Raw genomic sequence first — 12,257 nt, forward strand, 5'->3', positions numbered from 1 at the left:
AAAATATTGCTAAGACTTACCTGGTGAACTATGCTGCCTGGTAGAGACAGAAGGAAATGAGAAATAATTTCTTTGTTCTCCATCGTCATCCGAGATAGTGGGTACCACGTTCAACCCAGGAAGTAATAAAGGATTATTAATTAATCCAGAAAGTGAAGGAAATCTTACAAAGACCATTTGTCTATTTGGAGAAAACAAAGTGTTGCACAATTTAATTAAATAGTAAGCCCTTTAGAAACTACACCTTTCCACTGATAAGTCAGAAGGTTTAAGATTTGCCCACCAATATTATAGACCGTCATTAGCATAAAGATACTTTAACATGAGTGTCAGAATGACAGCAGACCGATTAATATACATCATTCCCATCACTTAATTAGTCTCAGATATTTGGAGGTGAACTATTTCCTCAAAGGAAAGAATATCAGATTGGAAGTCATAACAGGGAAATCCTTACATATTATTCAATAATCAAAGTCATTCTATTAAGACTTGGGTATTCATGGGCCTTACAAATGCATCATCAGTCCAATGAACAGCATCAGATGCACAAGTGAGTGGTAGAAGGTAAAAATATTACCAGTTAGATACAGAAAAATATCAGTTGTGACATCCTCCTGCAATTTTTAAAAATAAGTTCACTGTTGAATTTCAAGATGCTGATGCTGCCATTGAAATGTAGAATCTTAACAGTAGCTGATTTTTTTCCTTGTCTTCCATATACATTTAGGCAACTCTCTGATTTAGTATGAACCCAACACCATACATAAATTTGACAAAATTACATACATTTGCATCTAAATAGTAATACTTGAAAGAAACATTACTGAGCTGCTCCATTAACTTATTTAGTTTAAAAGGGAATGCTGTTCTTTTAAGGTTCTTAGGCCATGGTCGCATAAGTTTCACACTTTTGGTCTCCCTCCTCAGCTTTACTGGTTTTGATCGTAAAGTACATACAAAGTTGTAACCTGGGACAATAGTTGTAAAACACATTTATTAGCTTCAATCATTTCAAATTATACAGGAAAGAAAAGAATCTTGTCTTATGAAAGATGAATTCTATAGCAGCATAATTTAAATGGAATAATGCAACAAAACACTGACAAATATTCAATTTAACCCCTTTAGCCAGATTACCTGAGCACATTAGCTGATCTGTAGTCTAAAGTCATATTTGTCCCAATTTCCTTAGTACCTTTGAATAATAGTCAGCCTCTAGCTTGGCAGTAACAAAATAAAGATGACACTTGGTTTATATTAGTTGGAAAAAAAATCTCAAATTGCATAAATAGCTCCCATGTAAGAGATGCTAAATGCAGGTGAAGCACGCTATCTGGGCATCTTATATTGTGAGATTACATTCCTACCTTTGAGGAATAGGGAGACAAGCATGAAAGAGGAGTCCAAGTATTTAGATTTCATGCCACGTAGAAATCTTTCCAGTAGCTGATTTTCTTCCTGGTCTTCCACATACAATAAGGTAATTTATTTCAAAGTGACAAGGGATAGCAACTCTATGACAGGTCCACACCCCCTAACAAGAAACCCTCTCCCCTCCTCCACCCCACACCCCCCTCCCCGGCACCTTCCCCTGCCACTGCAGGAATTGCAAAACCTGCATCCACATCTCTCCCTTACTTCCATCCTAGGCCCCAAAGGAGCCTTCCACATCCGACAACGTTTCATCTGCACTTTTAGAGTCATAGAGATATGCAGCATGGAAACAGACCCTTCGGTTCTACCCGTCCATGACGACCAGATATCCCAACCCAATCTCGTCTCACCTGCCAGCACCTGGCCCATATCCCACCAAACCCTTCCTTTTCATACACCCATCAAAATGCCTCTAAAATGTTGCAATTGTATCAGCCTCCAACACATCCTCTGGCAGCTCATTCCACACACATAACACCCTCTGCGTGAAAAAGTTGCCCCATAGGTCTCTTTTATATCTTTCCCCTCTCACCATAAACCTATGCCCTCTAGTTCTGGACTCCCCCACCCCAGGGAAAAGACTTTGGCTATTTACCCTATCCATGTCCCTCATAATTTTGTAAACCCCTATAAGGTCACCCCTCAGCCTCTGTCGCTCCAGGGAAAACAGCCCCAGCCTGTTCAGCCTCTATGAACCTGCACTCCAAGATCTCTTTGTTCAGCAACACTCCCTAGACCTTACCATTAAGTGTATAAGTCCTGCTAAGATTTGCTTTCCCAAAATGCAGCACCTCGCATTTATCTGAATTAAACTCCATCTGCCACTTCTCCAGCCCATTGGCCTAATGGGTCAAGATCCTATAGTAATCTGTGGTAACCCTCTTCGCTGTCCACTACACCTCCAATTTTGGTGTCATCTGCAAACTTACTAACTGTACCTCTTATGCTCACATCCAAATCATTTATTTATTTTATCCGTTGCTCCCGATGCGGTCTCCTCTACACTGGGGAGACTGGATGCCATCTCCGGGACACCCGCACCAATCAACCCCACCGCTCCATGGCTGACCACTTCAACTCCCCTCCCCACTCTGCCAAGGACATGCCGGTCCTGAGCCTCTTCCATTGCCACTCCCTCACCACCCGACGCCTGGAGGAAGAACACTTTATCTTCCGCCTCGGGACCCTCCAACCCCAGGGCATCAATGTGGACTTCACCAGTTTCCTTATTTCCCTACCCCCCACCTTATCCCAGTTCCAACCTGCCAGCTCAGCACTGCCCTCATGACCTGTCCCACTTGTCAAGCATCCTTCCCACCTATCCGCTCCATCCTCTTCACTGACCTATCACCTTACTCCACCACCATCCACCTATTGCACTCTCAGCTACCTTCCCCCCAAGCCTTACCACCCCCCCCACCCCCCCTCCCATTTATCTCTCTACCCCCTAGGCTCATTCCTATGAAGGACTCCAGCTCAAAATATCGATTTCCCTCTGATATGCTCATCGGATGCTCCCTGACCTGCTGTGCTTTTCCTGCAACACACTCTCAACTCTATGATTTAATGTTAATCCAGCACCATACAAAGATTTGACAAAATGTTTAAACAATTGCTCTAAATAGTAATATCTGAAAGAAACATTATTGAGCTGCTCCTTGAACTTATTTAGTTTAAAAAAATGCGATGCGATTGGTGACCATATTTTGCCTAAATGTGCATGACCAAATTGTCATATCCATTCCATGAATGTGAAAAATGATGCTTTCTTCAAGTTTTAGAGAAGTCCAATTCCCTAGACATAGCACCTACAATAAGATATGCTTCCCATTTCACATATACACTTTTCCATAGCCTGGAAAATATAGATGGAAGAGATTCATAGATTTTTTTCATGTGTCTTTAACGGTGATCACCAGGTTATTTCATACATCAAGGCATATGCCCTTGGGCAAATTGCACTATGGCCTTTGTAATTTAAATTGTTGCAAGTGTGACACCTTAGTAAATGGTTATGCTTTAAACTCTTAATTCAAGGTAAAAATTGAGAAACAGAGTGGGACTCATGATATTCTACTTGCGATGGGAAATAGAGGCCCAGAACAAGTTCTACTGAAACCGAATTACCAACTTTCACACCTAAACACAAAGACAGAAGTAGCTGGCCTGCAAGAGACTGGAGACGGGGACAGGGAAACAATAGCAAACAGCAAAATGAAAAAAAAACTGTTCATTATCAACCACCTAATTGAACAGGGCTATGGGGCTATTCTCTGACTGAAAAGATATGACCGATGGAGATTTAAAGACCCTGGAGAATTCAAAAGACGAGAAGGAATCACCAGAGTGCATCTTGCTTCTGGAAGCTGGTTCGGGGATTCTCAGAAGACAGAGGGAAATTTCTGATAAACACTAGATATTACAACTCAGTGGACAGGGAGAAAATGGGCTATTTTAAAACTGGGAGTACTTTAGACTAGTTCCTCTAAAGTCTACAATTCATTGGAGAGTCCAGTGTAATGTTTCAACACAGTGGGGTTTTTAGACATCTCAGAAGTTAAAAGGGGGAAACATCCTTTCTGTAGTTCAGTATGTTAGTTGCCTACTGTAATGGCTTTTGACCCAGAAGCAGCACAGGGAGGAATATATGCCCCTTGTGTGTATCAACATCAATAACATATATGTGAAGGAACTGTGTTCAGATGTTCTGAAGTTTGCAGCAATGATAAAACTGTGCTAATCCTAGAAATTTAGAAATTGGGAGGAAACTTTACATAAAGACTCATCGGTAAAAGGCATTTTAGGAGCTTCCCATGAAAAAAGTGAATACCTTCTATTTAAAAAGACTAAAAGAATTCTCTAAAATATGGAATGCATTTACCAATATTCACTTACTGTAAGACATTGACAGGCAAGAAGGGATTGAAATTTTCTAGTCCATTCATTGACACTAAAGAACCCAAATTAGTCGTGGAAGAAGAATTTGAAGCTGACACCGAGAAGGGAACGCCCACACTTTCTTCAGAAGAGTTACTATAGAGAGAAACTGTGCTGGATGAGGTTGATGCTGCTTGAGAGTGAAGTCTTGCATTTTCTGGTAATGAGGCATCTAAAAATCAGGATGTAAAAGACAATGAGTCAATATTTCTTCTGAACAAAAGGCACATCTAGTTACTGATATCAAATTAAATAAATGTATCAATTCAGCTGAAGTTGGATAAAGATTGTAATAAATTTGCTATTAACTTTGTGGTACATGTTCTGTTTTTATCAAATTCTGGTATAGTGCCACTGAACAGCAGCAGCAGTTATTTTATTAATATGCTGTCAATAATATGTTAATTCACTAAATGGGCCAAGGTCAAATAAAATTCCAAAATACGGTATACTCTAGACAACTTGTTCAAATGTACAGCAACTTGAAAAAAAATCTCCACTTATCTTTTCATTAACTTCAACACATTTAGAAATGTCAGTAACTTCTAATTTTCTGATTTTAATAACATAATCTAATGTGCATTATTTCCAGCAAGTACAAATTTTCTCCATTGCAGTATTAATCTAGGTAGTTCCAGGATACAAATGCTACAGGAAGGATAGAGAGGGAGGAAAGAGAGGAGGGGGGTGGCGTTTTTGATAAGGGATAGAATTACAGCTGTGCTGAGGGAGGATATTCCTGGAAATACATCCAGGGAAGTTATTTGGGTAGAACTGAGAAGTAAGAAAGGGATGATCACCTTATTTGGGTTGTATTATAGAACCCCTAAAAGTCGGAGGGAAATTGAGAAACAAACTTGTAAGGAGATCCCAGCTATCTGTCAGAATAATAGGGTGGTTATGACAGGGGATTTTAACTTTCCAAACATAGACTGGGACTGCCATAGTATTAAGGATTTAAGATGGAGAGGAATTTGTTAGGTATGTACAAGACAATTTTCTGATTCAGTACGTGGATGTACCTACTAGAGAAGGTGCAAACCTTGACCTACTCTAGGGAAATAAGGCAGGGTGAGGTGTCAGTGGGGGAACACTTTGGGGCCAGCGACCATAATTCCATTAGATTTAAAATACTGATAGAAAAGGATAGACCAGATCTAAAAGTTAAGTTCTAAATTGGAGAAAGGCCAATTTTGATGGTATTAGGCAACAACTTTCAAAAGCTGATTGGGGGCGGATGTTCGCAGATAAAGGGACGACTGGAAAATGGGAAGCCTTCAGAAATGAGATAACAAGAATCCAGAGAAAGTATATTCCTGTTAGGGTGAAATGAAAGGCTGGTAGATGTGGGGAATGCTGTATGACTAAAGAAATTGAAGGTTTGGTTAAGAAAAAGAAGGAAGCATATGTCAGGTATAGACAGGATAGACTGAGTGAATCCTTAGAAGAGTATAAAGGCAGTATGAGTAGACTTAAGAGGAAATCAGGAGGGAAAAAAGTGGACATGAGACAGATTTGGCACATAGAATTAAGGAGAATCCAAAGGGTTTTTACAAATACATGAAGGACAAAAGGGTAACTAGTGAGAGAATAGGGCCCCTCAAAGATCAGCAAGGCGGCCTTTGTGTGGAGCCGCAGAAAATGGGGGAGATACTAAACGAGTATTTTGCATCAGTGTTTACTGTGGAAAAGGATATGGGAGATATAGAATGTAGAGAAATAGATGGTGACATCTTGCAAAATAACCATATTACTGTGGAGGAATTGCTGGATGTCTTGAAATGCTTAAAAGTGGATAAATCTCCAGGACCTGATCAGGTGTACCTAGAACTCTGTGGGAAGCTAGAGAAGTGATTGCTGGGCTTCTGCTGAGATATTTGTATCATCGATAATCACAGGTGAGGTGCCAGAAGACTGGAGGTTGGCTAACGTGGTGCCACTATTTAAGAAGGGTGGTAAGGGCAAGCCAGGGAACTATAGACCAGTGAGCCTGACGTCAGTGGTGGGCAAGTTGTTGAAGGGAATCCTGAGGGACAGGATGTACATGTATTTGGAAAGGCAAGGACTGATTAGGGATAGTCAACATGGCTTTGTGTGTGGGAAATCATGTCTCACAAACTTGATTGAGTTTTTTTGAATAAGTAACAAAGAGGACTGCTGAGGGCAGAGCGGTAGATGTGATCTATATGGTGTTCAACAAGGTTCCCATGGGAGATTGATTAGCAAGATTTGATCTCACGGAATACAGGGAAACTAGCCATTTGGATACAGAACTGGCTCAAAGGTAGAAGACAGAGGGTGGTGGTGGAGGGATGTTTTTTAGACTGGAAGCCTGTGACCAGTTGGTACTGGGTCCACTACTTTTTGTTATTTGCATAAATGATTTGGATGTGAGCATAAGAGGTACAGTTAGTAACTTTGCAGATGATATCACAATTGGAGGTGTAGTGGACAGCAAAGAAGGTTACCTCAGATTACAACAGGATGTGGACCAGATGGGCCAATGGGCTGAGAAGTGGCAGATGGAGTTTAATTCAGATAAATGTGAAGTGCTGCATTTTGGGAAAGCAAATCTTAGCAGGACTTATACATTTAATGGTAAGGTCCTAGGGAGTGTTGCTGAACAAAGAGACCTTGCAGGTTCATAGCTCCTTCCAAGTGGAGTCACAGGTAGACAGGATAGTGAAGGCGGTGTTTGGTCTACTTTCTTTTATTGGTCAGAGTATTGAGTACAGGTGTTGAGATGTAATGTTGCGGCTGTGCAGGACATTTGTTAGGCCACTGTTGGAATATTGCGTGCAATTCTGGTCTCCTTCCTATTGGAAGGATGTTGTGAAACTTGAAAGGGTTCAGAAAAGATTTACAAGGATGTTGCCAGGGTTGGAGGATTTGAGCTATAGGGAGAGGCTGAACAGGCTGGGGCTGTTTTCCCTGGAGCGTTGAAAGTTGAGGGGTCACCTTAAAGGTTTACAAAACCATTAGGGGCATGGATAGGGTAGACAGGCAAAGTCTTTTCCCTGGGGTCGGGGAGACCAGAACTAGAGGGCATAGATTTAGGGTGAGAAGGGAAAGATATAAAAGAGACCTAACGGGTAACTTTTTCACATAAGAGGGTGGTGTGTGTATGGAATGAGCTGCGAGAAGAAGTGGAGGAGGCTGGTACAATTGCAACATTTAAGAGGTATTTGGATGGGTATATGAATAGGAAGAGTCTGGAGGGATATGGGCTGGGTGCTGGCAGGTGGGACTAGATTGGGTTGGGATTTCTGGTTAGCATGGATGGGTTGGATCGAAGGGCCTGTTTCCATGCTGTACATCTCTATGTCTCTATGAATAATACAAATTATTCTTATGGTTTGCATGGCTAACATGCATCTATTGTAAACCAATACTCGTGTCTTCTTTTAAGTTTCAGCCAATACTTGCACCTCAAAATGTAACTATTATTTTTCAACACAGCATCATACCTTTGAAATACTTCTGAATAACACTAATCCCTTTAACAATCATAAAATTTCCTGCTTAAAATCCTAGTTTTCTAACTTTCCCGAGCTGTGACAAAATATCACTATTCTGGACAGATCAGTTTGTCTCTCCACAGATGCTGCTAGATCTGTGAACACTTCCAATATACCTTTTTGTTTTTAAGTTCACATTTCCAGCTTCTGCAAATTTTTGCTTTTGTATGGCAGTCTGTGATAGAAGAAGCCATACTAACTATATGAATTATTTTTATTATTTATGAGAACGTGTGTGTTGCTGGACAGGCCAGAATTTATTACCCATTTCTGAATTGCACTTGAGGTCGTCATGGTGAACTGCCTTCTTGAAGTCTGCAATCTTTGGGGTGTAGGAACAACTAAAGTGCTGTCAGGAAGAGAAATCCAGGACTTTGACCCAGTGACACTGAAGAAACAGCAATACAGTTTCAAGTCAGGATGGTGTGTGACTCAAGGGAACATGCAGATTGTTGTATTCCAGTGCATCGCTGCCCTTCAGCTTCTCAGTGTTAAGAATTTGTGGGTTCAGAAGGTGCTGTTGATGGGACCTTGGTGAGGTGCTATACCACAGTTTGTAAATATTGCACACTGCTGCCACTGTGTCAGCAGTGACAAAAATAAATGTTGAAAGTTGTGGATGGAATGCCAATCAAGTAGGTTACTTTGTCCTCATGCCAAAAAATTCAGCATTGTTGGAGCTGGACCCATCCAGACGAAGAGAAAACATTCCATCATACCCTTGACTTGCACCTTGTAGATACTGAACAAGCACTGGGTACAGAGGAGGTGAGCTTCCTCACCAGTGTCTGGTTTTCATAACAGCGTTATGGATGTAGCTATTCCAATTGGGTTTTTGGTCAACGACAACTCCCCCAAAATATAAATCGTGAAGGTAAAAAGTAAAGTCGCCATAGTCCCATAGGGCTGCTGTCGCATTGAAGAAGCTATGCTAACCCTAAGAATGGTTAAGGTGTTTAATCTGATGGTTACCACGCCTCAGGGAAGGGACAAGGTTGAGCAGGTGGGACCATTACAATAACCTCAGAATGGAGGATTCAGTAATGGAAATGTTATTAAATAGGCTACAGCTGGATTCTCTTTTGATGGAGATGGTTACAGCCTCGCACTTATGCAGCACAAATGTTACTTGCCCCTTATCAACAAGCCAGAATATTATCTGGATCTTGCTGCATTTGTGCATGGATTCCTTCAGAGGAGAAGTCACAAATGGTGCTGGTGTCGTGCAATCAGTGAACATTCCCACTTCGGACCTTATGATGGAGAGAACGTCATTGATGAAATGGTTGATGATGATCAGGCTTAAGCGAGTACCCTGAGGAACGATTATATCATCGTTATGTATTTTTCAAAGATTGTTTCTAAAATTGTTTTCTTTCTCAATTCCCTCTAGCTAGGTTTAAATTTTCTTAATCTCCATTACTACTTTTCTTCTACTTTGTGGACAGCACTGTGGCACAGTGGTTAGCACTGCTGCCTCACAGCGCCAGATACCCGGGTTCAATTCCCGCCTCAGGCGACTCTCTGTGCGGAGTTTGCACATTCTCCCAGTGTCTGCGTGGGTTTCCTCCGGGTGCTCCAGTTTCCTCCCACAGCCCAAAATGTGCAGGTTAGGTGAACTGGCCATGCTAAATTGCCCGTAGTGTTCGGTGAAGAAGTAAATGTAGGGGAATGGGTCTGGGTGGGTTGCACTTTGGCGGTGTGGACTTGTTGGGCTGAAGGGCCTGTTTCCACACTGTAAGTAATCTAAAAAGGTAGACGGCAGGGTGGCACAGCAGTTAGCACTGCTGTCTCACAACACCAGAGACCTGGGTTCAATTCCCACCTCAGGTGACTGATTGTGTGTTCAAAGTTTGTGCGAAGATTTGTAGCTCGGGTGCTCGTTGTTGTGGTTCTGTTCGCCGAGCTGAGAGTTTTTGTTGCAAATGTTTCGTCCCCTTTCTAGGTGACATCTTCAGTGCTTGGGAGCCTCCTGTGAAGTGCTTCTGTGCTGATTCCTCCAGCATTTACACTGGTTTGAATCTGCCGCTTCCGGTTGTCAGTTGCTGTCCGCTGCAGTGGTCGGTATATAGGGTCTAGTTCGATGTGTCTGTTGATAAGAATTTGTGGATGAGTGCCATGCCTCTAGGAATTCCCTGGCTGTTCTCTGTTTGGCCTGCCCTATAATAGTGGTGTTGTCCCATTCGAATTCGTGTTGTTTGTCATCGGAGTGTATGGCTACTAGGGATAGCTGGTCGTGTCGTTTTGTGGCTAGTTGGTGTTCATGGATGTGGGTTGTTAGCTGTCTTCCTGTTTGTCCTATGTAGTGTTTTGTGCAGTCCTTGCATGGGATTTTGTACACTACGTTGATTTTGCTCCTGCTGGGTATCAGGTCCTTTGTCCTGGTGAGTTGTTGTCGGAGAGTGGCTGTTGGTTTGTGTGCTGTTATGAGTCCTAGCGGTAGCAGCAGTCTGGCTGTCAGTTCAGAGATGCTACTGATGTATGGGAGTGTGGCCAGTCCTTTGGGTTGTGGCATGTCCTCATTTCGTTGTCTTTCCCTAAGACATCTGTTGATGAAATTGCTCGGGTATCCGTTTTTGGTGAATACCTTGTATAGGTGTTCTTCTTCCTCTTTTTGTAGTTCAGGTGTGCTGCAGTGTGTTGTGGCCCTTTTGAATAATGTCCTGATGCAACTTCGTTTGTGTGTGTTGGGGCGGTTGCTTTCATAGTTCAGGACTTGGTCTGTGTGTGTGGCTTTTCTGTATACCTTCGTGGTGAATTCTCCGTTCGGTGTTCTTTGTACCTTCACGTCCAGGAATGGGAGCTGGTTGTCCTTTTCTTCCTCTCTCGTGAATCGGATTCCTGTGAGTGGGCGTTGATGATCTGGTGTGTGTTCTCTATTTCTGTGTTTTTAATGATTACAAAGATGTCGTCCACGTATCTGACCCAGAGTTTGGGTTGTAATTGCATTAAATCTGTTTTTTTCTAACCTTTGCATTACTGCTTCTGCTATGAGTCCAGAGATCGGTGAGTCCATGGGTGTTCCGTTGATTTGTTCATATATCTGGTTGTTGAATGTGAAGTGTGTTGTGAGGCACAGGTCCAGTAGTTTAAATATGCCATCTTTGTTAATAGGTTCAGCGTCCTGTTGTCTGTTATGTATGTCCAGCAGGTTGGATATTGTTTCTCTGGCTAGGGTTTTGTCAATAGAAGTGAACAGTGCCGTTACATCGAATGAGACCATGTGTAATTTGCACATTCTCCCCGTGTCTGCATGGGTTTGCTCCGGTTTCATCCCACAGTCCAAAAATGTGCAGGTTAGGTGAATTGGCCATGCTAAATTGCCCGTAGTGTTAAATGCAGGGGTAAATGTAGGGGAATGGGTCTGGGTGGGTGTGCTTCGGCGGGTCGGTGTGGACTTGTTGGGCCGAAGGGCTTGTTTCCACACTAAGTAATCTAATCTTAATATGCTGATACAACATATGTAGAAGTTAATGGTAGCTCATAAAGGCCAAATCACACCATAAGTTTAATGCTCAGAAGCAAATTTTTACCTGACATATTAGCATAAGAATCAACATAATAATCCCATGTAAACTGTATTCCTTATTAAGCTTTTGGATCACTGTTATTAGTGAACTGGCTCAGGATTCATGGCAGAGGCAGCAGAACAGAGATGGACTCTCTTTCAGTTGTATATCTTTTTATTTATTTTTTATAATTCTTAAACTATTCAAAATGGCACAAGATTGGTGGGCGGCACTGTGGCACAGTGGTTAGCACTGCTGCCTCACAGCGCCTGAAGACCCGGGTTCAATTCCCGACTCAGGCGACTGACTGTGTGGAGTTTGCACGTTCTCCCCGTGTCTGCGTGGGTTTCCTCCGGGTGCTCCGGTTTCCTCCCACAGTCCAAAGATGTGCGGGTCAGGTGAATTGGCCATGCTAAATTGCCCGTAGTGTTAGGTAAGGGGTAATGTAGGGGTATGGGTGGGTTTCGCTTCGGCGGGTCGGTGTGGACTTGTTGGGCCGAAGGGCCTGTTTCCACACTGTAAGTCTAATCTAAAAATCGTGGCAATAGTTGAAGCTTTTAATTGTAAAATACAAGTGACAATAAATCAATCAATTCAAACCGCTTATTTACAACACATGCCTTAAAGAATTGTTGTCATTGTTAAAAGGTAGTACGGGAAATGTAGTTATATGCAAAAACTTAACTAAATTTTCATAAAGTAATTCATTGTAGCAGCAGGTTACAGAGGAAAAATAAACTATAGTCAAAGTCACAACTAAAATTTTGCACTTTAGTCAGCTTGATTATAAAACACAAAAATACTTAGTATTTGTATATCTTAGGTTACTACTCAAAATTCTCTACACATATTACGG

At 42.0% G+C, this 12,257-nt stretch overlaps 1 protein-coding gene across 3 annotated transcripts in view; it reads right to left on the reverse strand.

The window, feature by feature from the left end:
- Window positions 1-12,257, reverse strand: part of LOC132806698 (probable E3 ubiquitin-protein ligase HERC1) — a 343,050-nt gene that overhangs the window by 120,243 nt on the left and 210,550 nt on the right. For all 3 annotated transcript variants that reach the window (XM_060821274.1, XM_060821268.1, XM_060821283.1), the window contains 2 exons: window positions 4,333-4,546; window positions 21-181 (listed from right to left, as the gene is read on the reverse strand). In XM_060821274.1, coding sequence (XP_060677257.1) covers window positions 21-181; window positions 4,333-4,546 — 375 coding nt within the window. The remainder of the gene's footprint in view (window positions 1-20; window positions 182-4,332; window positions 4,547-12,257) is intronic.

This window comes from Hemiscyllium ocellatum, chromosome 1 (genome assembly GCF_020745735.1).
Source record: "Hemiscyllium ocellatum isolate sHemOce1 chromosome 1, sHemOce1.pat.X.cur, whole genome shotgun sequence".
Classification (NCBI taxonomy): domain Eukaryota; kingdom Metazoa; phylum Chordata; class Chondrichthyes; order Orectolobiformes; family Hemiscylliidae; genus Hemiscyllium; species Hemiscyllium ocellatum.